Genomic DNA, 25,450 nt, shown 5'->3' with positions numbered 1-25,450 from the left:
ATTTCATTATTCATTAGAATTCATTATTTAGTCTTCAAGAAGTTTCTGAACTGGGAATCAGAGGAGCCTGCCTTTAACTCCAGAAACACCTGTAAATTCCCATGAATATAAACCAAATACTAGTAACTCCTTGGCAATTTCAGATAGGTAAATACAGCTACCATGTAAAATATTCAAGCCTCTTGCTACAGATTTCAAATCAGTATAGCTGACAGCTTGCTTTTTTCAGGTTCTTAATGTTACACATGAGCAGAATAATCCAGTCATCTTCTATAACAGCTCATTCATTCTGAGGCGCTCAAGACTCTTCACAACATTAAAAGCTTGACATGCATCACTGCTGGGATGGAGTCATGATTCTTCTAATCTTAAGGACTCAAAAACTGAAGCATGAGTCTCCATAGCACAGAAACAGAAGAAGTTAGATTTGCAATCTGTAACAATCGAGAAAAACAAATCAACCTGGCTCTCAGTTCGATCAGACAATGAAGCAAGACCACTGTCCTGAACACTGGTCCTATGTCTTAGTCAGGAATCAATGATTTTCAGGCAGTTTAGGTGGCCTTCCTTTTCTAATGTGACGGTTCAACAGAACTTGATTTCACAGAGCTCAACTTCACTTTTCCTACCATACGCTGAAAAGATTCAGAATCCACCAACATGCAGTTTAAAGACAGTATTCCCCAATAAATTCTGTAGTGCTTTTAATACCCAGATAAGTAGGAAAAATATCTTGAATCTTAGACTGAAGTACCTTGCTCACCTACAGTAGTTCCTGGTTCTAATAAACTCTGACTGTGACTTGGAAAGTTGGGTGTCGTTGGTGTATAAGGTAATACAGGATCTGGTACTGTCACTACTGGATTAGTGCTGACAGGAGTTGGCTGAATAACACTGACAGGAGTAGAGGTAGGAGAAAGCATCACATGTTGAACTGGATCTCGGTATTCTGAGAGATCAATTCTCTTTCCCAGACTGGGTCGAGGAGGGTCACAGGTTGTGAGGTGGTGATACATGGCAAGTAAAGCTTCTCCTAAACACTTCCACCTGCATGTGGAAACACAACAGCATCACAACTTCATAAATTCTTGCCAAATTATTTTCTAAATTAGCAAGAGCAGCTTTTCAGTGGGAGAGGAACATATCTGAGTGTCAAAATCTGTCCTGTGACTGAAAAGCTGGAGAGTATCTTTGTACATTTCCTGTCATATGGACCATTAACAGTTTCAGGCCTGGAACAGAGGCTCTTAGGAGCTTTCATTCTAGAACACATCACTTAGAAAAACAAGAAGAAAATGGGACAGCAGGCAAAAGTTTTTCAGAGGAAACTGGTGAGTTCATTGCAGTAGGAAGAAAATGTGAGTCAATAATGTCTCTAATCTCAAAAAATGGCTCTAACAAAAGAAGGTCTGTGCAGTAGTTGCTGAGCAAATTACACTGAACCCTAAAAAAAGCAGTGTCAAAGGAACAATTTTCAGGCTCTGCATTCAGTCAGCAACAACAAAAGAACCTCACCCTTATCCACAAGTAGAAGCAATTTTTCTGCAACAGGACCTATGTGCAGAGTCCATTAATATTCCAGAAAAATGTGCAATTAAAAACCAAAACAAAGCCCAATCTTTTGTGCCTTAATAAAGACAAGTATAGCAACTTGTCAATATCCTTATATCTTGCTGCAAATAAAGAACTGTATTTTTTCTGAATTTCCATTATCCCAATAGTAAAGCCGTTTTTTAAAAAGCTAAACTTACTTTGAAGTTCATATACAAACTAGTCATACATGAAAAATCCAATAATACAGTTGGAATGGCTGCCAAACCATTCTTCACTAATATTTGTTTGGTTTTTTACATCGCGGGTTTTAATTCAAAGGTTGAAAAGCGATAGCTATGGGGTTTATGCTTAAATCGTAAGCACAGTGTCCTGGGTTCAGCAAACCAACCTATAAACTTATAAAACATGAAAACACTGGGGGGTTTGTTTTTACAAGAAAAAAGCGTTCTGAAGAAACGAGAACCTCAACACAGTTTTCAGTGTAAGTGGCTTCAGAGGAACCTTTTAAAAAGAGAAAATGAAGACATACGTGAAAAAGGGAATTGGCTGGACCAGTCTGAGGTCTGGTTCTCTGTCACGTACTAGCAAAGCTTGTCTTTTCTTTCGTAGTTCCAGTGCTTCATCTATGATTCTTCCTGTTTCAGCTGCACTCAAATTTACATTATGGATAGACATGTCACTAAGAAATAATAAGAAAAGAAGACTGGTTAAAGTTTTTGTTTGCTGGTTGTGCTTTCGTTGTTTGGGTCTGCTGGCTTTTTTTAAGCCTGAGAAGATTACTCTGATCTTTCTATACTGGAACAAAAATGAACAGTGTTAAAACAAGCATTCAAATTACTATCTTACAAGCTTTATAGCAAGCATATAGAAGCATTTACCCTCCAAAAATCTTTGCTGTGTCTTAAAAATTAAAAAATAAAGGGAGATTGTTCTGTTTTCCAAACACTGAGGAATGAAAGGGAAGTAGGAGGTTTTATTTTCTTTCTGGGAAAGAAGTTTTTGGTTCAGAAAAAAGATTGTATGGCTGAGAAATTCCTTTCATTCCAAAGTATTATTCTGAGGAATTCACGTCATCACAAATAAAATTTGGAGTTGAAAATTGTCTTGTATAGTCTGAGTCTAGAAATGAATTTTTGAAAGTGAAGAATAATCCACTTTTTTCAGAGATCTCAAGCCAGATACAAAACCCAAGTGGCTAAAAGCACGCAACTCATTTTTAGAGCCAGACCTAAGGCAGCTTAATAAATCAGGGTCTCTATAACTAAAGAGGGCTTTCTATTAAAGGTCCACTGCTATACATAGAATCCTAGACCCTAAAAATTTGTTATCCTTTCTCTTCCCTGCCTTCTAAATACTCTGTATTTTCACATTTTAGATATTGTTTTAGTCTAAAACGTTACAGGTTTTGATTGATTTATTGCATAACTGAAGGATGCACACTAGGATGTATGTTCCACTTACCACATACAATTTACACAGTGTATCGATGTTAGCTGCACATGCAATGACCATTATATTCAGTGAGACTGAACCATGATTAAATTAAAAACTTCTCTTGAATTCTGTTGACCATCACAGCAACATATTACAGTATCAGAAGCAGCTCTGATGCTGAATTATCAGTTAACTTAGATCCTATACAACTTACAGGCCTCTACTTTCTTCTCCTACCTTCCTCCCACCCACTCATACACAAAATCTACACAGAAAGAGACACTCTACTTAGCAGAGCTACATTAACCCAAACTTTTAGTGAAAGATTTATGTACTGCAATAAAGAGGTAATAATGAAGGACTAATATCTCAAGTATAGTATTGCAAAATATTTTCAGAGTTGCAGTGGTCTGAAAGCTTAATAACTAAGAATTTCTGCATCTTGGTACTAATGAAACATAGAAAGTCTTCTGACTGTATTCATTTGTCAGTAAAAAATAGTAATACTTCCTGAAACTTACTGAAATGAGAAAACTATTAAGTTCCAAATTTGTAATTGCTTGGAAAAGCAGTAATGTGTGTGGGGTTTGGGTTCGTTGGGTTGGGGTTTTTTTAATTAGAAAAGGAAAACTAAAATGAATACTGCAGATATCAGCTGCAAATAAGCAAAATGAAACAAAGGAAGATGATTACAAGAGATATGGGTATGAAAATAAGTGAGCAATAGCAAATGGACTTTCTGTCTTTTTCTACCTCCTTCCAAAAGTAATTACTGAAGAACATTCTGTCAGCAGCCCCAACAGTTAACATTCATTTATCATTTAGAAGACAGGTCAGCAAGATATTGTTGTAGCTTAAAGCGTTCTATCTTAACAGCTTTTCTGAACTATCCCAAACCCAAAATTTACACTCCAAATGCTGTATATACTATACAACGACATTAACCATTTGAGGAACATCCTTAAGGAATCTTTCCGGAGGCAAGGTTGCTCTTCAAAGATCTTCTCCTTCAGAACCAATCCTTTACTATACAGACAGTCTTTTTCCAGAGCTTTGCAGATAAAGTACAAACATGCTGACAGAGAAATAGAAATTGAATAGTCAGTGGCTGCTTTGATTCATTCAAAAGCTCCCATTTCTGGGCTTTGTATACACCACAGAATTCCAGTTAAATATGACATTCACATAAACTAGACCAATAGCTTTGAAACATGTCAAATAATTACATGTATACAGCTAAAATAACCTACTATGTCTTCCCAAGTATTATATCCAGAAGAAGCGTATCATTAATTTTGTTTAAACAATGTTTGCAGTATATCTTTTATTTACTTTCAGGACTCTGCTCCTGTACAAAAGAAATTAAATCATAAAGCAGAATCGTAGCCATTTACCATTCTCATGTTACCAAATGTCTGAACTGCAGATTCCATTAGTGTAACAAGCAATGTATCCTACCAGTTTTTTGCTTGCATGGGCAATCAAGTGAAGAGTTTTAGGACTATTCCAGAGGGCTGAACCTAAGGGATCAGATTCAATGTTTCTGCCATCTTACAACTTCTCTCACAAACTTTCTTTGAATCAGTTCATCCACTAGATGTTACTCAAATGTAAAATCTTGGTGTCTCTTGTATCAACTGCTCCAACTACAATTAATCATACTAGGCAGTGAAGTAGATTGTAGTTCTATAACCAAATCCTAGAACTATGTAGCTGGAAATGCCTAGAAAAACAAAATCAATATATTTGCGAGAGAACAGTCTACAGAGAAACTTCTTGCCAAGACTTTGATCTAAGAGACCACAAGCATTTATTTTAGGGTAGCCAGAATTGATACAAACCTTCATATTTTATCATGAAATTAAAAAAAATCTCAATCATGAAGTCACTATCATAACCTAATGCACTGCTTACACAAGACACACTTTCTCCTACACAACTGCATCATCACAGGTGTTTATTGATATGTAAAATTACACTATCTTGACAACTTTTTTTTGTGTACTATACTTACTTGTGTAGTCACTGAGTGTGTACAAGATTGTGATAAGATTATCCAAACAAGGCCAGTGATCAGGATTACACCTGAGACCTTCTTCAAAAGCATGACGAGCCAAAGGTAGGCGGATTAATTTGATTGCCACACGGCCAATTTTATACCATAGGTTGACATCAGTAGAGTCTAGCATCACAGCCTAGAAAGCATAACGAACACCATTATTCACATGTCAGACACGCATATTCACTTGTCTACAGAGACCGGCACTGCTTTAGCTTTCAGCAGGCTTGCTACTGATTTGGGAACTGACTGGTAGACCAGTTGTCACATATAATGTCAGAAACTACACAGAATTCAGACATATATTCAAATTATGTATGATGAAAGGTACATCTATATTTTGGCAAGTATTTGCAGACATTGAGGCTCCAGTGCTCTATTTCAGCTGTACTGTACCTCCAAATAAAACTCCATGGCTGTCTCTAAGTCATCCCGTTGTGCTGCCAGTTGTGCTAGGTTTTTATAGGTGGAATATTTTAACATCAAGCCTGGATGTTTCAGTCCTTCTTTCTCATCACCAGAAAGAACTGCCTAGAAATGATACAATAAATGCAACGTGGGCATCAGGAATTAGACATTACACAAGTAAAAAGAACAGCAAACTATTTGCCAATTGATAACACTGACGTCTCTCAACTAGCCAGAAAGAAATGAAATAATATAAAATAAAGACGGTTTCTAGAGTTTCATTCTCTAAAGGTCACTGACCTCCCGCAGAAGACGAATCTCAAGCAGCTCATGATAAGCTTTTGCAGACTCTTCAAATCGGTCATGTTTCTGAAGGTCCAAAGCTTTGTGGTACAAAGCAAAAGCTTCTGCTTCCTGTGGTTTAAAAAACCAGAACCTATTTTGTAGGGCAACTTTATTAAATATCATTAAGAAAATTGTGAGCTTACTTACTTGGGCTTCTTTTGTCTGTGTCTTATGACTCTTAAAGGTACCTTCATAGTCATCCTCAATTGTGGAGCTCGCATTCAAGGCTGCAATTCGGATCTAGAATGACAGGTGAGATGCAACAAGAAATGTTACATCTACAAGTGTGCCCTTGCAAAGTCAAGTTTTCTCTATTTTTACTTTACTTGGTAAATGGACAATACTGAGAGATCTCTACATCAAGTTACAAGAACTGTAATGTCATCACTAATTGCAAATAATGAAACTTCAGAATTATTTTCCCCATTAAATCAGCTGAAAAAACCCCAAACTTCAAGTGTCTTGGAAATAACAGCTTCCCTAGAACAGACAATTACAGCAAACTGTTTTCAAATTCCTTAATTTACTAATAACCACAATCACTCCAAACTCAATGTTCTTATCATGCCAATTTAGTCTTAGTCCTGGGGAAAGAGAAAAATTTCAACTTTATTTCTACCAAAACATCTCAAAAACCATCTCAATAAGCCCTTACCATGTTCCCAGCTGTTCTCACTGTCTTTTCTCCAGGATTAGGATGAAAGGCCTAACACAAACAGGTCTGGAAAGCAAACAGGATTAGAATATTTATTCTGTCCATAAAGCAAGCATTCATAAATAAAAGACAGGCTGGGAATACTTTAATCAACAACCAATTAACTGCCCTATGGCACCACTACCCCCCCCCGCCAAGGGATAAATTGCCCTATAATGTAGGAACAATAATATTAAAGTTAATTTTAATAGAGACAGAGAGCAAAATACAAAGTTAAGCACATGCATTACTTCAGGATGACTTTCAAGACTCTAGTCCTGGTGGTGAGAGGGGAGTGGAAGTATTTGCAATGTAATTGCACCTACAAGATTATTCAGTTACTGTAAAATACTTAAGAACATACATTATATTAACAACATTACAACGTGAATCCTTTTAATGACAAAGGTAAAACCAAAAAAGCTTCTAACATTTTCTGAGCATGAACCATTATTGCTTAAGAGTTTATCTTCAGTTACATTAAAATAAAATCAGAATCCTTCCTGCACCTTTCACCTATAGCACAAACCAGAGTGCTCTCTCATGCCTGGAAACCATAGCTTTTAAGGATATTTACAAAACAGGAGGGAAAAAATAGAAGGTTATCTGTGTCGGACTGACTTTGCAGCAGGGTAGAGCGGCTGGTCAACCCACTGCTCAAAATACTGCCTGTGCCTGGAAATTCCTCTGATTAAAAATGTTTCTACCACTGCCATCCCTGCTAGAACAGAACCAGCGTTTATAACACAGTTGTCTCTTCTGAGTATGTTGACCACCTTCTAAGGCAAAAGCAAGTTCTTAGACTTCTAAGATATATGCAAACAAAAGAAACTAAACTTTTACTAACTAGTATTTCTTCATTCTGAAGGACAGTATTTCCAGGCTTTTTACCACTGAGGAAAAGTTTAAAGGTTAAAATACACATTTATAATCTATCATTTTTCCTCATAACTAAACCCACAACTTATGTTCTATTACCTCCCTGAAACTTAATGTCAGTAAAGGCAAAAAATATGAGAGTTCTGTGCTGCTTTTTAAGAAAAGCTTCACTACTACATCATGAAACCTTCCCATCAATTCAAACAAAAATATGACACACATGAGGCAAGCTAAAAACAGTCTTGAATATTGGAGACCACATTAATAGAAGAGTAAGTCCAGAATTAACCACAGCAGGAAGCAGTGGGAGTTTTGAACTGTAAGCTGAATTAGCTCATACATCATCATGATTAGTTTTGTATGTAGAGAAAATAATGCTTTGACAGCATCTCATTCATTCAGCAATGGTATTTTGCTTGCCCATGCACCACTTACTTCCCTCACTTGCAGCTAAATAGACTGACAACTGCACAGTAATAAAACATTTTTCTCTTTAAGTGAGTAAATAAACATTAATAAAACCTCAAATCTCTTTCAAGACAAGGATTCCTTGTCTACTTTGCATATGGAGAAAATACATGCACAGAGATTAATGGCTATATCCTTCAGAAATATTGAACATCCCAAGTGTTGCCAGGAAGTGTGGATGCTTATCACATCTAAATAAATGAGACTGTATGATCCCAAATCAACTACATATTTAACCTCAGTGGTTTTAAGTTCACTTACAGATACACCTATATCCAGAAATTGCTCAAGTCTTTCGCTGAATTCACATAATCTTGCTCAAGGCAGCAGAGAAACTCAACAGGAGAGAGACTACAGTCAAGAGTTTACTTCTATAGTTAAAACAGTGAAACTGCAGCTACAGAAAAGGTGGGGAAACAGTTTTAATTCCACTTTCTATTTCTACAGAAAGTTTGTAACAAGTACTTAGCACCTTTCCTCTCTGGAGTTCGCAAGTTGAGAGAGCATAACCAAACAGAACAGTGTCATGCTTTTGAGAAACAGGGCAAGGACATTGCCTCCACACAGCTTTTGTATCTGTGTCAGGAAGGTGGGGGGTTGTTTCATCTCTGTTACACTGTACATGGTTGCAAACGTAACTGTGGACTGAATTATCACAGTACCACAACATCTAGGAATAAAGCACATCACTACAAGCACTTTCAGAGGAACGCAGCTACATAAATTAAGTAGGAAAAAAAAAAGAATTAGTCTTTAATATAGAGTATTATAAACTGGGTTGAACTTTCTTCAGCTACAGGAGGGTCTCAGCTTATCAATCTGCAGCTATGACAGGTGGGCACATCCTCAAAGGGCAACAATACTTCTTTAAAGCCTTCTGTATTCAAAATCTTGTCTCCTTTTACCTCAGTAGCTTAAAACTTCATTAAAAATTTCGACTGTCAGCTCTTGTTTCCAGAACTTGTGCGATTCCCAGCCTCAAGATATGAAACAAAGGCAGCGACTTGGGCTTTCCTGGCTTTTGTTGTTGTTGCCACACTTGGGAGCCATACACTGCAAATACACATTTTGCTTAAAAATAAAACCACTCTATTTTTGTTTCTGTTTTTTTTTTCTTAACGTGGCAAAGATCCCCTCCGCCGCATTTTAGCAAAAGCCGCTTTTACCGAAATACGGTCATTTTCAGCAAAGAGGAGCGGGGACGCCTCTCACTCCGCTTGCCAGGCTCCACTTCCCAGCGGGTGGCACAAAAGGCCGGGAGGAGGCGAGGGAGGGAGCGAACCCACGTTCGCGCCTCACCGTGGCTCTGTGGAGGCGAGGCCCGACCCCGCCGCGCCGGGCTCTCGCAGCAGGGGAAGGGCCAAAGCCCCGGCAGCCTCTGAAGCCCCTCCACGGTGCTGCGGCGGACGGGACACTCACCTCGCAGGGCCGCCCCGGGATGGCGGCGCAGGGCGGGGCGCGGCTCCCTCAGGCGAGCGGCAGCTCCCCGGAGACACGGCCCCACCGGCGGTCTCCACGGCAACCCCCGCCGGAGCCCCGGAGACCCGCGCGCCAACAAAAGGGCCGCTCATTGGCAGAGCAGCGGCTCCTTAGCAGCCAATAGGGACGCGGAGAACCGGAAGGCGGGGCGGGTCGCGTCGCTGTTGGAGGTGGAGCTGACAGCGGCTGAGAGTGCTGTTTGTGGCGACGTGGCGCGAAGGGTGGAATGCCGTCTGCAATGGTCTTGGAACTCATCCTAAAATTACTGTTTTATCCCTAAAACTCGCTGTGACTGGGGATGGGAGAGTGTTTTTTTTCCCCAGGGAGGTGTAGGAGGTGTTTGTGTGGTGGCAGCAGGACAGTGTAACCAGTGACTCAAGCCAGACCATAACTGCGAAACAGCTCCTTGTACAAATAATTGTATTTAAATGTGAGGTGATCACATTGCAGTGAGTCTGAAAGACAAGATGTGGCAGCCGCAGCCCTACCCGAGCCCTCCTGGCGCAGGCACAATGCCCAGGCAAGCCCTGAGCAGACACAGCACACCCAGGCCTTGCTCCGTCTGCAAGGTACGTCCACAGCTTTGAAGGCACCTCTTGTTACAAGGAGTCACATCTCACTGATGAAGTTCAGCTTGTGCTCAAGCGTTTCACTGACCCAGCATTTACTGCTATAAGGATGAACTCCAGGGTCTGTTTGTGAGTGAAAACAATGCCCATCTTTCCACTGTGGCAAAGTACAGGCAGTGTTGCCTTGAACAGCAAGCATCACACTGTTGTACCTGTGGAATAACCTCTGAAGCCATCGTGATTCTGTAATACGTGTCTGTCAGTGGTGCCCTTCAGTGTGCTCAGGGCCTCTCATGTAAATACATAGAAAGACCTTCTGCAGTTCAAAGGTTTGAAGCTAGGAGGTGGTTAAACCCTGCTCAAAAGTGGCTCTTCACCTTTGAATTTGAAAATATGCCCACACAGCATCCTCAAAGAACAGAGGTCATTTCCGGGAGCAGAAATTCCAGTTAACCTTAGGAGGTTAAACCTGGCAAGTTAAGAGTCTGTACAGCAGTAAAAAGATCTACCATAGCTGGAGATGTTAAATCCAGATGGTAAGCAGACCCCATCCAATGCTGGAAGCCAATAAACTGACACTTATCAAAAGAGGCGTTTATATGTTTTATTAACTACATCAGGTTTAACGTGATGTGTCCCCCCCCCCAGCCTGACACACAAACTTGTGTTTGGTGTTATATTCCTGACTTTTGCAAACACAGGTGTTTACACTGCATAGGGAACAACTAACTGCGAATGGTAATTACAAGGAATATTTTCAACTAGCTCAAGTCCTCAAGTCTCAAATAAAACTGCAATCAGAATGGCAGAGCGGCACAGGAGCATCCTCCAGCCTCGTGTTCCATGGCCACTTTCATGTTCCAAGGGCATGCTCTCAGTTCCTCTGAGCTCCTGGTCTGTGACCTGACCAAGTCACAAAGTGGCTCATAGGGGGCTGAAAACACTGAGAACTGTTCTCATTATCAGTGGAAGACAGAGATAACATTATACATAAAAAATACTGTGCTTTTGTTTCACTAAAATGCCTCATGTATTCCAGTTACAAAGTGAGGGAGCATACGGGTCCTAAAAACCTAAACGCTTCCCCACAGGGACAGTGAGCTGAAAACACCAGCCACGGAAGACAGTGAGATGCTGTATCATCCCAAAACTCCACACCAGGAGAGCCTTTGGGATACGAGACAGGCTTGAGACAAAGACCTTGAATTATTTTAGTAACATTAATACAACCGATTGTCCCACTCTGCAGCGTTGTGTGCACAGGATGCAAAGACAAAAGTGAATTACACAGGTGAAGTGCAGAGCTACACAGATTTGATCGTAAGAGGAAACAATTAGATAGATGGAGCTGGTAATCTCTAGGTTATCTTCATCATTGCTTTGTTCCATCAGCTGCTCAAGGGATCACAGGAATGTCACGACTGTTCTGTTCTTGCCAATCTGCCAGGGCTCCAGTGGGTAAAAGCAGATGAGAATCCTTTTTGGGTACAAAAGCAAAAATGCAGTGGACAAGAAACATTATTTTACAGTTAAATATTATCCCTGCCCAGTTTGCATCAAGGTAGGAAATCTGCACGATGTTCTCACTGTCTCACACTTCATGGTGTTAATTTAACAGAAGCAAAAATAAGCTATGTGCAGGCAGGGTACAAACAGATGCCAGACCTCATCCACAGAAACCAAAAAGCAGATTGAATTTCAGCACTGTTTATACAAGATACTTGTTCACTTCCCAAGGACCTATGGAGCTCTTAATCTCTGTCAAGTATTTACTCTGACAAGAAGCAGAGAAATGCTATTACTCACCTTGGGGAGACAGGGAAGAGGGGCAGAAAGGGACATGGCTTACCTTCAGGACAGCCATTTGGCACAGCGACCTGTTCCCATGGGGTTTTGCACCAGTTACAGCAACTGGAACTACTCATCTTCAGAGAACAGTAACTCCCAGGCTGTGCAACGACTACAAACCGGTCCATAGTTTTATCTGGACCCAAACCACGTCTGGGATTTGGCATTCATGAGCACTTTCTGTTTGCTAGTCTAGTCTAGGCTCTATGTTACGCTTTAACCTCACAGAGGACATGGGAACCTACCTCCTCATTACTTTGAGCACCTTCCTGTATTGTTTGCTGTGTTTCACACATTCATAAAGCATAGAGCGGAGGCGCTCGCTCTGCCCCCGGGGCAGGCACGGTGCCTCTCGCCTCGGGGCGACGGAGCCTCCGGCCCGGCACACCTCCCGGCCCGCAGCACCCCCGGCCCGCCAGCACTCACCGCTCGGGGCCGAGGCCCAGCATTGCCGTCAGGACATCGAAGAAGCGGGCGCTGTGCCGCTGGTTCTGCTCCGCCGAGCCCACCACGCCGATGGCGGAGACGAACAGCTGTGCGCAAGGCTCGGCCGAGCCGGCCACCACCATGGGCAGCCCGCTCCGCACCGTCACGTTCACCCGCTGCGGGCACAGCCACCGTCAGACCCCGGCTTCCCCCGCCGCCGCCGCCGCCGCCGCTGCCCCGGCCCCTCGCTCACCTCCGCCGGCTTGCCCAAGATGTCTGCGGCGGCCGCGCACAGGTCCTGGGCCAGCGTCGGCGGCAGCTGCCCGGCCGGCAGGTTGGTGTCGAGCTCCAGGAACGGCATGGCCCCGCACTACGGCACAGCGCGTCCGCACCGACAGCGCCCGGCCCGGCCCGGCCCCGCCCCAGCTCCGCCCCCAGCGCGGCCCGAGCCCCGGAACCGGACGCTCGCGGGTGCCGGGGCTGCTGCAGGAAGGCGGGAGCCCGCTGCGCTTCCATGGCCACAGGCTTCGGGTGTTCCCTATCTTACCCCGGCTGGATTTGGGGCCTTTCGCTTTTGACACAGTGCTTTGCTGGGATGTGATTTAGAGACTGAGAGCCAGGAGCACACATCTCACTGATAGATGGGTTGAACTTTTGTGACAGTGCTTAGTGCCGGTGGGAACACAATTCTGGTCACCGGGATGAACACCTCAGCACGGGGAGAGTTAAGAATGGCAGAGCAGTGATGTCTCAGAACAAGCAGCACTGCAAGAAAGTAAAAGGCAAGCAGAGAGGTTTCTTGTTTTATCCAGTGTATTACCAAACAAGCTTGTGCAATCAGGACTTTGAGCTCCCAAGTTGATAAAAGACACTGCAGGCTGTTTCATAGGGAGTGCCTCATCTACAGATCAGAGGTGTCTAAGCTAGACGTCAGAGCTTTCTCAGAAGCTCAGCGGCTGTCCCGTGAGCATTACACGTGCTCATTTACAGCAAAAGGTTATGAACTAGCTAGACTAAATGGTCTGTGCCCTGTTGTGGAAATTGGCCCTTTATGATGTGACTGTTGGGTTTTTTCCAGTTCTAGGCAATCCTAATGAAAACTGATGGAATTGACCATTTTGTTTTTGCTGGAGAAATTTCTCAGCCTTTACTGCTGCTAATGAAGACAATACTGGCATGAGGAGCTGTGTGGGTAAACCAGCCAGCGCTAAGGCTGGAAAAAGATTTCTAGGACAGAGATTGTGAAGAGAGAGCGGGGATGGGGCACGGCAGGCAGGCAAGGGGTGGCTGCCTGTGGTGGTAAGTGGTAACAAGGACACTGCCTTCAAATCCAGGAAAGCAGCAGAAAAAATAACCCAGGGAAACCATTGGATTCCAGGGTAAATTTACAGAAAGATACATTCTTGTAAATAGAAGAGATGATCCCAAGTTTGTCACTGAAACGAAAGCAGTGGGAGTATTCACCCACCCTGCAAACCCCAGGTACAAGCCCACCACTGCCTGATCCCTGGGAGTCACTACGCCCAGGTAAGATGCTGTTTAGCATCCATTTTCTGTTTTTCATTCCCTTAAACACTAAAAATCTCTTCCAATTCCAAGGCCAAAAAAAAAAAAAAAAACACCCCATGTGGCAAGAAACCAGCGTATCAGAAAGCCTCCAAAGGGAAAATAAAAGGTTCAAGTCATCAGATGTCAGCAATTAGAATAGAACACGGGACTGTCACAAACATCTTTAATGCTAGGTGTTTTCCTTCACTCTCAATGGCTCACCATGTGAATGGCAGATTATTCCCAGAGTTTTTGTTAGACAAAAGACATTTGGTTTATTGTTTCTGTCTTGGAGCTGGCAATTAAAATGCCTGTAGGGGGATGAACGTACGACCAAGACAGGACAGCACAGCAGCAAGTAGTCTCAAACCTGCTCAGCCTTTGGGAAATCATGGCAGTTTTTTCCCTTCTCCAGATGTTTGCCTGTGTCATCATCCACTTAGGAATTCCACTCTCAAAATTATACACATATAAAAACCCCAACCATTTCCCATTTAAAATTTAACTCAGTTGTAGACAATACTTTGTGAATAAAACATCAATAAAAACATACGCTTCAGCTTGGGAAGAAAGGAAAGGGTGGGAATAATCATGTGCCTGTTTCTAATATTTTGGAGCATGGAAAGAGAGGGCCTTTAGTCTCTTGTCTTTATAGAGAACACAATCACTAGACAAAATTTCCTGCTCATGGAAGCTGAAGTATGTCACGGAATTGTCTTTTCAGATGGGGAATTTAAAGATCTCCCTAGGCTCTGGACTAAATCAGTAGTATCTAGAACTGAAACATTAGGGAAAAACATCACCAGAACACATCAGGTTTTATGGAGCTTACCAGCAGAAATGTCACTAGCCAAGACACGGTGGTACTGGAGAGAAAGCGAGTTATTTGATTAGTGAGAGAAGCAATTCCTGGATTATTTACTCATTTTGTCTTATTCTTTACAGGAAGAGTTCTTAGGCAACGGTTTCAGGGTAAGGTTCAAGGGCAGCAACTCCTTACGAATGGAAATATGCAGAAATACATATTCCACCAGTTTATGCATCCTTTATGATTTGCTATTTTCAACTGAAAAGAACTAGAAATGGTTGGATCCTCTCAGTTTTACCTCATAAATTGTACTGCAGTACAAAAGGGGTTTGTATTTGCCAAGAAAAAGAGCCCCAAAGGTCCCAAACAACTCTCTGTCCTTTATTGTGAGGTGTTTGTTGCTCAATGCCACAAAACCTCTTATTCCTTCAGATGCACAGGGTGACTTACTTGGTAAACTTCCATCCAAAACAGTCTCAGAAGACCATGTCTAGATTTACTCCCCCTCTGTATTTTCTGGCAGAAATATGGATTGCTATTGCAGCATTACCACAGACAAAACCAATCTGCTTGCTATTATTTTATCTTCCAAGCAATCATTGTGAATTCGTTCTCTCATTGTATTCCCTATATAATAGCAAGAGTATTTTAGTTAGGGAACTAAAGGCTGTGGCCACCATCAGCTTTTTCAAGTGGCTTGGTCTTTACTGCATGAATCTCCCAGGACAGCTCCTATCACGCATACGGGCAGACGAAGCAGCAAAGAAACCCGGGCTTCCAGAAATGGGGAGCAGTGGCATAACCAAAGCTTTGGGAAGATTCACAGTTGTAGATGAGGAAACTTCTTACAGGAACCTAAAGGCAAACGGAAGAGGGGGGTGTGCATGGAGAGCCAAGCAAGGGGCTTCGACAGTGAGAAACTGAAAATCAAATAAAATAAAATAAAATAAAATAAAATGTATTCAATGTATTTTTTCACTTTGTGACCTCCTGTAGTTTTGTGCTGTCTGTGCAGACACGTACTGCAAAGGTGAGGATCAAACACACCTGCAGTGCTTGCCACTTGAGAAGGAGCTGCAAGTGTTAAAATCACATGAAAACAATGATCCCCATCCTATGCAGTTCCCCAGTGTTCCCAGTTTGTAGGCTGGCTGAGTTTTTGTCAGGAAATACCATTCATGTCACTACCATCTCTGAAAAGAGTGACGCTGAAATAAAACCCAGATGCACGCATTAAGTGACCCGTAGGGCCTCAGCCTTCTGGATGAATTTAATGTTTCAGGTCTTAAGCCTTCCCCAGCTTCCATGCACAAAGATACAAGAAAGGTCTGGTGGGGGGGAGAAACACTCTGCAGTTTCTGTGTTAGAATTACAATGCTCTTTCCAGTTACATGTAGAACTGGAGGCCAGAGGAGAGGTTAAAACAAAAGGGGCATGAAAAATGGTGAGATAGGTTAATTCATTTCAATATCTTCATCAACACAGGTGCCAGATGCTCCTTCAGCTGTGGATGAATTTCAATGTTGCTCAGTTCTTTGATATTGAAGATCATCTCATGGGCTTGAAAGAAAAGCTCTTTCCCCACAGCATCCTCCACCCGCCTGCGCCACTCCCTCAGCCGAGGTCTGTCTTCAAAGATGTCACAACCAACTCCCACAGGCTGCAGAAAGGGGGAGAGAGCAGCAGTGAAGCGCTGGGCTGTCACTTCACCAAGACCACAGGTATCAAAAGTGTGCCTGCAGGTACAGGTAGGGGAAAAAACATCCAGAGGAGCCTGTAGAAGAGCACTAGGAAGGAGGGAATTCTTTGGTTGGGTGCATCTATGTGGAGGACAGAGGAGCTAGCCTGTGTTTTAAAGGGCATTTACAAGTAAATTCCTGAGTTCCAGAGCAGCTGTTATGAGCAGCAGAGATGCCTACAACTTACTGTGAGTAATTTTCAGCTACAGCAGTGGTGGGCTGACAGTCCCAGGGCCAGCTGCACAGTTTGCCTTAGGGAGTGCTGTATTATAAAGCAAAACCCCAGCACAAAACACTAAGTATTTAACTGAACTTCTGTGTTAGCTGACATCATCTACCTCACTTCTACTTTCTGCCTGTGCCACTCTCTGAAACACAAAGCTGTAGAGAAGCAGAACTGTCTTTGGGACTTTGTTCAGTCTTTGGGACACAGAAGGAATCAGACCCTGCTGGTCTGGCAGAGAACACCCAGTTTATAAGACTTGATTGCCTGTGTCTGAGAATCAGTTTTGCATCTTCCAAACATCGCATGGGCAAGTACCATCTGAAGTAGAATATGGCTATATCATTTTCTTATTTCATCAGATCTGTTTGCTATTTTTTCTCACCTCCTTCTCTGGAGGGTGAAAATAACATCAGGATGAAGGATGAAGAAGTATTGTTAGAGGAGAGAAACAGAAGAGATCTGTTGCAACCAGCTTTTTTTCTCTCTCTCTCTTTTTTTAAACTAGTTTTCTGAATGCACTCCCATATTCTCCTCATTTTCTTAGCTGTGTTGAGATATGCCCTCACTCCTCTCTCCACATGCTGCATCCCTCGCTGCCCAGCAGCATCTGTTTTCCCTTGCGCTGGGCCTTCCTTACTGCACTCCAGCACTCACCTGCATCAGCTCCACCACGGCCACAAGATCTGCCAGAGAGATCTCACTCCCGATGATAAAAGCCTTGTCCTGCAGAAACCTCTCCTCAAATTGCTTCAGGGAAGTGGAAAGCCCCTCCATAACCTCCTGGAGTTTCTCAGAGGGCAGTGGCTGCCCTGTGAAGAGGGGAATCAGCACCTGAGGAGAAAAGGAATTTAGGAGTACAGCCAGCCATTTTCTCATGGATCTGGTGGTGGTCACTTAAGTTACACCCCATGAACTCATGATGGTCAGTGATCTGCAGGATGGGATGATGCTAGAGCTTCATGGACTGCTGCACGTGTGAGTAGCTCATGGGCAGAAAGCACACAAGCAGTCCTAAGCAGCTGATCTGCTGTGACAGTAACCTCAGCTAATGGGCAGCAATATGCAGACCAAAACCAGTTTTGTTTCTAGCAGTGGTGCCCTCCTGCTCCACCTGGATGGGTTACAAAAGAGCAACAGCTCCAGGGGAGACACATCTCTGCCATAGCCAGCTCTGCTGTGTCCTGTGATTCAGCAGGCTGCCTGCACCCCTGCCCACCCTGTATCCACCCTGTTGTGTGGCCGGGTGCTGGAGGCAGGGTGATGGGAAGGAGGGCACGGTGGTGGCTGCGGTGGGGAGTGTAGGAGGCACTGGAGTGCATCAGCACTGGCTGGCGATGCAGGAAAGAGCTTCCCGTGCTTGACAGCAGCCAGCGAGGCTGGGAATGGGTAAGCACCATTTTTACACCAGCCCTTCTGTGGCCTCGCAGGCATCATTCTTTAAACCACTTGAAGTTTTTCCAGAGCAGTTATGGAAAGGGTGGTCATTGTCTGCACAGGCTTGCTAGCACAGGGGGTGGTTGCCTTTCCATGAGATTTTCCACCCTTCGCAGAGGTGCACACACCATCGGAGCCTGCAGTTTTTAACAGCAATGTGCCTCCACCTACTGCATCTAAAGAAACATACCTTATTTAGAGAAGAAGAATGAATACAGATTTCCACTGGTGGGAGTGGACTCTATTTCTACTTACGGCTTGTATTTTCAACAATTCAAACTGGGATTGCTTAATCCCAGCCAGGATTTTTGCCAAATACATGTGGAATCTATTTCACCGAAAAGTCATGGCCAGCTCGCTCTCTTCCTGAAGTGATTCCAATTAGGCATGATGGGATCTCCAGGTATAATCACTTGAAACAGCATCTTCTTCCTTTTCTGTATGTCAGAGCAGTCCATCTTCTCCCATGTCTACCTAATATACCTTCTGTTACATGGCGGCTTTATATGTTTTGTTATTCTGAGGATCTTTTCTATATCTGGGTTATCTAATCAGCAGCAGCAACTGGTTGGATTTCTTTCTGTTTCCCAATAGCAGCCTGCAAAGACTGGAAGGAACTGCTTCTTGTATGAATCTGACTCATATTTGCATTGCTTCTCTGTGCTCTCTAGCCAAAAATTCAAGTGTCAGTGAATCAAGAGGCTAGTCCTGATATGCTTTGTTAGGCACAAACAAGGGCAAACTTTACACTGGAAGAGTGACGTTCTTACCTGTTTATTGACAACCCTGATTTCACCTGAAATTCCATACCACAGCTGCACTGGAAGGAAGGGCTGTGTTTGCACCCAGGTCTCTTCAAGGATAGTTGCATTAACTCTCTGGTGAGTTGGCTGGAAATAAATGCCCAGCAACATCATCTGATACTGAGTGATTTTCTGCCTCAGGGTGATTCTTCTGACTTTGCCTAAGTGTACATTCATCTGACCACCCTGAATAAAGAGATGTTGCTGTTCTCTCTGTGTCTCTGTTCTATTTCTATTTCAGAGCAGTACCTAAGTGTGCTGGAAGAAGAAGGCTCCTTCTGGATTTCCACCCAGATGGGGCTGCAGGGACTTGTATGAAGAACGCAACCCTGGCTGCTTCCAGCAGCTGAGCACTTGCTCGCCAAAGAAGCAAAACTTCTGCCTATGTGCACGCTCTGCACAGCTGTGCAGGGAGGGAGAGGCCCTTGGAGGCAATATCCAATCTGTTACACATTTGCTCACAAATCCAGGCAATGGAAGTCTGTTGGGCTTTGAGACCTTCTGTACTAGACCTGTCACAGAATGACTGAAGCTGCTTTTGCCAGATCCTGATGTTGAGCAATTGGGCACAGCTCCCTCTCTGACAGCCCCTCTCAGCTAGGAATGGCCTAGGTTTGCTATTTCAGCATGATGAACTCTCTCCGAATTGGGACTGCCCAAATGCTCAGTATTCTGCCAGGAAAGCATGGCTTTACTCACATTTTCACATTCCGTCTGCTTACCTTGATCCACATGGTCTTAGGAGCATTAGCCCGGATGTTAGCGTGATGCCATGAGAGGTATTCATCTACCTGGGCCCGTTTCTGTATGTCTGATGGGTACCAATGGTCAGGTGTATTGTACTTTCGACTCAGATACAGCAGAATGGCAGTGCTGCTCAGACAGTAACAAGAGACAAGAAAGGGGCAGGGAGTTACAATGCAGAATGCTTTCACCTAAGCTCCCTCTCCTGCCCCTTCTGAACTTGCTTCTTCCACTAAAAAGCATTCAGATCAGGATTTCTGATGGGGTCTAGGGACCACAGATAAGCATCTAATTCACATGGATATCAGGCAGTAATTAGTTCCCATGAATCACCTTAATCACTTTACCTCATCACCTTAGTTCCCATGAAAACTCTAACCTGCTGGAAAATCACAGCCCTGTTCCATGGTGCAGAGTAGTGCCCGGTAGTACTGGGGTGAGCAAACAATAAACCTCTACAATCAGCTGTCACCACTGCTGATCCCACTTGTTCCTTGACTGTTCTGACCCATCTCTCTCAGACCTGTGTATGTTTATATGCCTGTGTATGAAATGAAACTCTCTAATGGGTTATGATGCCTTTTCATCAGATCTGTCTCTAGCCTGCAGCTTCCAGTGAAGTCAGTGGAAGTCCCAGCAAGGAAAGCCTACAGAGCCTTTGTTTGTGTATCCAGATGTTTGTACTTTCATTAATTGGCAGGAGAGATCACATGGAAAAATACTCCAGTCACCTGCAGCAATCTGCAGGCTGTTACTACAAAAGAGATGCCACAGAAAATCTTGTGCTGACAAAATGGATGAAGATGCAGATCCTGCTGCTATGCTGATACTGCTGCAGCTCAATTATTTCAGTATTAGGATACCATTAGGCAGTCTCCACATGAACCTTACAATGTAAACCCTAATTTTTGTCTCTGTAGGTGTTCCTTTGGCCACTGTGACTAATTCAGATAAACAGGAATTTTCCCAGGGTAAGAGGCATTTTTATAAGCTGTAAACATTTCCCAGGAATGTTTATAATCCCATTTTGAGGTAAGTGCATTCAGGGTAAGACCAAGAAGTGATTTTTTTGCAGCTGGTTTGTTTGCATTCTGAAAATGGAAAACAGAGCAAATGAGGTTATCCAATTGAAAATAACCAACATGTTCATCAATTCTGTGATCCTTAATCATTCAGCAGGAATGATGTCTCCTAAATGCTGCACAGGTTACTGGTAACCAAAGAGGTCTAAAGGCTGAGTTCTTACCATTCTGCTAGGGTAAAGTCTCCATCCTTTAATGCTGGTACCTTCTTCAAGAGGCTGACTTTGCCAGCTCCTTCGCTATTTGATGGCCCTACAAGCACAAAGTCAGAGGTTAGAAGTATATCTGCTGGTGAATGATAAAGGAAATGCCTGTAGCCAACTCTCAGCCAGTGAACTGTTAAGTTTTCCGATATGGAAAACTTAATTTTTCTGATATGGTCAAATGTCACAATTAAAAAGTAATGCAATTGAACAGTCAGTGTAAAAGCTATCTGCAGAGGGCAGTTGGCTCAGGCCAGGTGTGTGGCATGGAGTAGTTCACATTCCCATACAGGAATTCTGTTGCTTGACTCAGTCATACTCACAAAACTTCCTGAAAAAAATCACTCCCTGAGAGGCATTAAGATACCAGAATGAAGGTACTGATGTGGAAAACACTACTGCAGATAACTGGGAACAGCTGACTTGAACAGTACCCTACAGCTTTAGAGACAGGGAGGAGAAAGGCAGAAGTTAGGATGAAGACCGCTGAGCACCTACAAAACACGTAGTATTTGCCAAGGAAGCCAGTTCTGGAAAGGTTGGGTTTGCATGCAGAGCATCCTAACAAGGGCAGATGGTTGCAGCTCCTGCTCCTGTTCCCACAGGCAGCACCAAAACAAAGTAATTTTCCTGTAGTTTGTGATTGACTCCAGCTGGGATGGAGTCATGATGGAGAGCGACTGAAAAGCCCTTGTGCCCACAGAGATCACTGCAGTGGCTCATTAATCAGACAACTCAGCTGGCTTATGGCACACAAGCAAAATCTTGCTGTTTGTTTGCCTCTAAAGAGCAGAGGGAATTGAGCATCTACAAAGAAAGTAAATGCTGTCAACAGAGCTGATCCCTCAGCAGACACAGTTGAGGATATTCCCTGAGTTTTTGCTGGGATGGGGAAAAACATGAATGCCAGCAATACAACTCATGAAATAACTCACTTTGCCACAGTGGACACTGGCTAGGGGCAGGGAAGCTCAGACACCTCTGCCCTGCATTATTCCTGGCTCTGTGTTACTCCTCACTCTGCAGGTCAACCTGCCTCCATCAGGAAAACACAGGAGGAAGACACCATCCACAGTTCCTTGGAGTTTGGAGGCATTAACAGCTGACTGCCTCGTCAGGTTTTCAGTTTTCTGCTGCAGACACTGGACCTGACAGTCAGCAGTTACATGCCAGGGAACTGTACAAAAGTCCAGGAACATCTAAGTAAGAAAAGGTGTGAGGAGCTTGTTTGTTCTGCTTGTTTGAAGTGCTCACTAGAAGGAGACATCACATCTACAGTGCAAATCCTGATGGAATCAGCCTGGGCAGCAGGAGGTCTTCTACAAAAATCTCTTTGTTCAAAACGAAACTAAGGGCCATCAACTGACAGGCAGTGATCTGCATCCACAAGAACTCTCTGCCCCCATCAGGAGGCAGCATCAGCGTCTGCTCTACTGAACAAACGTGCAGCAGGGAATAGTCTCCATAAAACAAAACCAGCCTTTGGACTGTCAAGTTTGTTTGCAGCCCCGTTGGGAAGGGGTGGGAGAAAGGAAGGTTGCTGCCTTACAGATTACAGGTTACTTTCCCAATATGGATTTCACATAATGAGACAACTCAAGCCCAGCCAACATTACCACCCTGTTCTCCTTTCTAGCTGCCTACCCTCCACTTGTTTCTTCTTTGAGAAATGCTGTTTATAATTCCAGTGTAAGCAGCTTCATTGGAGGCCAAGGTTCACATCCCTCTGCTGTCTGAAGGGATTCAAACATGTGTCCTCCATCTCACTGGGAAATGTCTCTGGCTACCTGTGGTGATGGTGGCCTCCATCCAGCTTAGCTGGGTAAGAGGTTCCATGTGCACAGCAGAACCAGGCAGAGCTGTCAAGAGAGGTCAAAGAAATGGTTTCTTAAGAATAGGAGCCAGACAGAAAGTGCAAGTTAAGCCTTATAATTGAGAAACTCAAATACTAAAAATAGATAAAGAAAACAACCCCCCAGAATCAAGCCAGTAGGCAAAGAAGGACAAGGTGCCTTGCACCCAGGGTTTATGTGATAAAAACAGTGAGGCAGATTCATGTAATTCTACTGTCAGGCAAGAAGTTGCTCTGGGAGGGTGCTTGGTCCTCTGCTTTTAGCAGGCCAGCGGTCATCACGCACCCAGCTCTGGTGAGGTCTGCAAGTTCAAGTGGTCCTTGGAAACATGCAGCAGAATGTGGCAGGTCACTGATGCCTACACTAATGAACAGTCAGCTCTCAGACCCTGCTGGCTGGTTGTTCTGCTGTGTTTATTACCCAAGGTAGCCAAGAAACAAGGATGAGATGTGAGCAGTGGGTGAAGGCAGCCTGAATCAGATTTCAGCCTGGTTTCATCGTGTGGCAGTCCTAGCAGCAATACTGAACATATCAGCCCCCTGATGGGCCTCATGTCATTACAGCGGGTTGGGCAGTAGGTCAGTGTCTGTTAGACCGCACTGCAGCCCAGCAATGGCACCTTGTTTGCTTTGTTTCATACAGGGTCTTTGCGTAGAGACATCAAAGACCTGCGCGTGAGTGGGCTGCAAACTAATAAAAGCCTTGGTTTGAACAATAACTCCAGGTTGCTTCCTTTGACCGACTGAGACCAATTTATGTTTGCCATTTAGCAGAGTTTAAGCTTTTACCTTTCTTCCAGCATCCAGAGCCAGCCCTTTTGTTTAGTCCTATGAAGTGACTGACCCATGTTTGTCATTGCTGTGATGTTGACCCCACTTAGGATGCTCTTTAACATCACTTGGATCTGGTGTAATTTCCTGATGTCCCCAAAGGAGATATATATACATATATATACACACACACACACTGTGTGTATTGCTGGGCTTTGAGGAGCAACTTTAATAAGCATACACTGTCAGAAAGCAGGGCAGGCTGCACGCAAGAGGAATTCTTAAGTATAAGTCACAGTGCAGGGAAGGAGATTGGTGGGTAAAAAGAGCAGTGGACAAGGTTTAACAGAAGTAGAAAGGGAAAAAAGGAACAACCAAACCAAAGTATTTGCCAATCATGTCCTTGGCTAATCATCTCCTCAGCCAAGGTTTTCCAAGTACTATGCTTTGCCTTAGGCAAAAGAGTAGCAATTGACAAGCAAAGTGCAGTGTGTAAGCGTGCAATAGTCACACAGTTGGACAAGTCTGAACAGCTGAGTGTTCCTCTCGGGGACACCATTCCCAGAGGGCTCCTCCTTGGCTGCCACTGTGACTAATTTGCTAGAAATGGCTGGAGGAACATTCCTTGGGGATCCACAAAAATAGATGCAGCACAGCCATGAGGCTGCTCTGGGAATGAGCTGCGTGCTCAGACCCTTCCATGCAAGCCCCTCCGAAGAGCGGGTGTTTAGAATTCCTCAGCTAACCTGAGGAGCCGGACCGTGCCTCCTCCCAACCGGCCTAGCAGAGCTCCCAGCTCCGACTGAATGGGTCTGGGCAGCCTTGGCCTGTTTCACTCTCCCCAGGCAAGATGGGTTCCTGTCTTGAGAGGCCGCCAGGGTGAGACCGCAGGTTATCTGAGCTTATCCCCTGGGCTCTGCACATCTGCATCCCTCTCATTTGTGAGTGATCTCCGGCTTCCACGAGCTCCAGCATTTTGCTGCCTCCCAGGGCTCCAGCGCTTCCTTCTTCGGCTCAAACGGAGCCTCCCAAACAAGGCTGACATCTCCTCAGCAGGGACAGGGCCCCCGCATCGCTGCTTATCGGGACCGAACCGAACCGAGCTTCCCCATGGAGCAGTCCCAGGCTCGATAGCTCCTCAGCTCCCCGAGGAGCCGCAGCTCGGCCGGGGCAGGGGCCGAGATGCTTTTCAGGAGCTTCTGCTCCTCACCCGGAGGGGCGGCGGGGCCGTGGGAGCAAAACATAACCTCCCCTCCCGGCGGTCTGCGCGATCCGGGACCGCAGCGATGGGCGCTTCTGGCCAAGGTGTCGGGAGCCCAGCGCCCCGGGGCTCAGCCCGGACCTCGCCCGGCGATCGCGGCACGGCGCCGGATGCCGGCTCTCCCCGCGGGCCAGGAACAGGACGGACACCCCGGGGGAGCCCGATTCTTCCGTCCCTGCACTCCCCTCACCTGCATGGGGCTGCTCCGCGCCGCTCCCCGCCGCCGGCTTCTTCCCCAGCACCGAGTCTGCCAAGAGCCAAGAGAGGGGCGCTGAGCTGCGGCCCCCGGCGCGCTGCAGCCCGCCCCGACCCCGTGCCCGGCCCACCTTTGAAGAGCTCCACCTGCTTGAACTCGAAGGGGATGTTGTTGCTGCGGGCGAAGATGTAGATGGAGCGGCAGGGCTGCGAGAGCAGGTCCAGGTACAGCTCCAGCCCCATCCTGCCGCACGGCCCGGCCCGGCCAGCGGGGAGGCAGCAGCGGCTCTGTCACCGCCGCCCGGGGCCGCCCCGCATGGGCAGGCAGGGGGAGGCGCCCTCCGGGGCTGCTCCCTGGGGGCCGCGGGGTGAGATGCTGGAGGAGTCCAGGAGAGTGCTCCCGGCTAGGGCAGCATCAGCGAGGCACGGCAGGAGTGAGGGACACACACAGGGCTCCCTATGCCTCAGCATTGAGCAGCCCTGGCCACCATAGAGCTGGGGCTGTGTGCTTCAGGAGAAGGTAACAGGAGTAATGGCAATTTACAAGGGATGGTAGATTAGCAGCCTCAAAGGGGAGGTTGGTGCTAAGCACTGAGGAAGAGGGGCTGTTATTCCCCTTCC

General features: G+C 44.8%; 3 protein-coding genes across 9 annotated transcripts in view; all 3 read right to left on the bottom strand.

Annotated features, from left to right (window-relative positions):
* CABIN1 (calcineurin binding protein 1) overlaps positions 1 to 9,381 on the bottom strand; it is a 115,764-nt gene extending 106,383 nt beyond the window's left edge. The window contains exons 1-10 of one of the 5 annotated variants that reach the window (XM_080628580.1): positions 9,261 to 9,381; positions 8,747 to 8,894; positions 6,456 to 6,521; positions 5,948 to 6,040; positions 5,756 to 5,869; positions 5,444 to 5,578; positions 5,003 to 5,183; positions 3,934 to 4,063; positions 2,084 to 2,233; positions 755 to 1,047 (exon numbers count right to left, since the gene is read on the bottom strand). In XM_080628580.1, the coding sequence (XP_080484706.1) occupies positions 755 to 1,047; positions 2,084 to 2,233; positions 3,934 to 4,063; positions 5,003 to 5,183; positions 5,444 to 5,578; positions 5,756 to 5,869; positions 5,948 to 6,040; positions 6,456 to 6,458 (1,099 nt within the window). In that variant the 5' untranslated portion in view covers positions 6,459 to 6,521; positions 8,747 to 8,894; positions 9,261 to 9,381. Of the gene's footprint in view, positions 1 to 754; positions 1,048 to 2,083; positions 2,234 to 3,933; positions 4,064 to 5,002; positions 5,184 to 5,443; positions 5,579 to 5,755; positions 5,870 to 5,947; positions 6,041 to 6,455; positions 6,522 to 8,746; positions 8,895 to 9,007; positions 9,124 to 9,260 lie in introns of those variants that run through there. The other 4 variants (XM_080628581.1, XM_080628579.1, XM_080628582.1 and 1 more) reach the window with 4 other exon arrangements.
* Positions 9,382 to 10,485: 1,104 nt separating this feature from the next.
* On the bottom strand, positions 10,486 to 12,608 carry DDT (D-dopachrome tautomerase). Its single transcript, XM_080628597.1, has 3 exons — positions 12,417 to 12,608; positions 12,164 to 12,339; positions 10,486 to 11,366 (listed from the first exon to the last, which is right to left on the bottom strand). Exons 1-3 carry the CDS (start codon positions 12,522 to 12,524, stop codon positions 11,294 to 11,296), a joined length of 357 nt encoding a protein of 118 aa, XP_080484723.1. The 5' UTR covers positions 12,525 to 12,608; the 3' UTR covers positions 10,486 to 11,293.
* Positions 12,609 to 15,978: 3,370 nt separating this feature from the next.
* Positions 15,979 to 25,072, bottom strand: GSTT4 (glutathione S-transferase theta 4; the record flags this gene model as incomplete). 3 transcript variants are annotated; one of them, XM_080628772.1, is made up of 6 exons in its annotated part: positions 15,979 to 16,179; positions 17,139 to 17,315; positions 19,444 to 19,594; positions 20,712 to 20,835; positions 24,816 to 24,881; positions 24,961 to 25,072. In XM_080628772.1, 6 exons carry the CDS (start codon positions 25,070 to 25,072, stop codon positions 15,979 to 15,981), a joined length of 831 nt encoding a protein of 276 aa, XP_080484898.1. The 3 variants fall into 3 exon arrangements, with proteins under 3 accessions (XP_080484898.1, XP_080484899.1, XP_080484900.1); XM_080628773.1 differs by having other exon boundaries at positions 20,712 to 20,799; positions 24,825 to 24,881; XM_080628774.1 differs by lacking the exon at positions 24,816 to 24,881 and having other exon boundaries at positions 20,712 to 20,799.
* Between the last annotated feature and the right edge of the window lie 378 nt (positions 25,073 to 25,450).

This window comes from Psittacula echo (genome assembly GCF_963264785.1).
Source record: "Psittacula echo genome assembly, chromosome: 13".
Taxonomy (NCBI): Eukaryota; Metazoa; Chordata; class Aves; order Psittaciformes; family Psittacidae; genus Psittacula; species Psittacula echo.
This window is presented reverse-complemented; position numbering and strand designations above follow the sequence as displayed.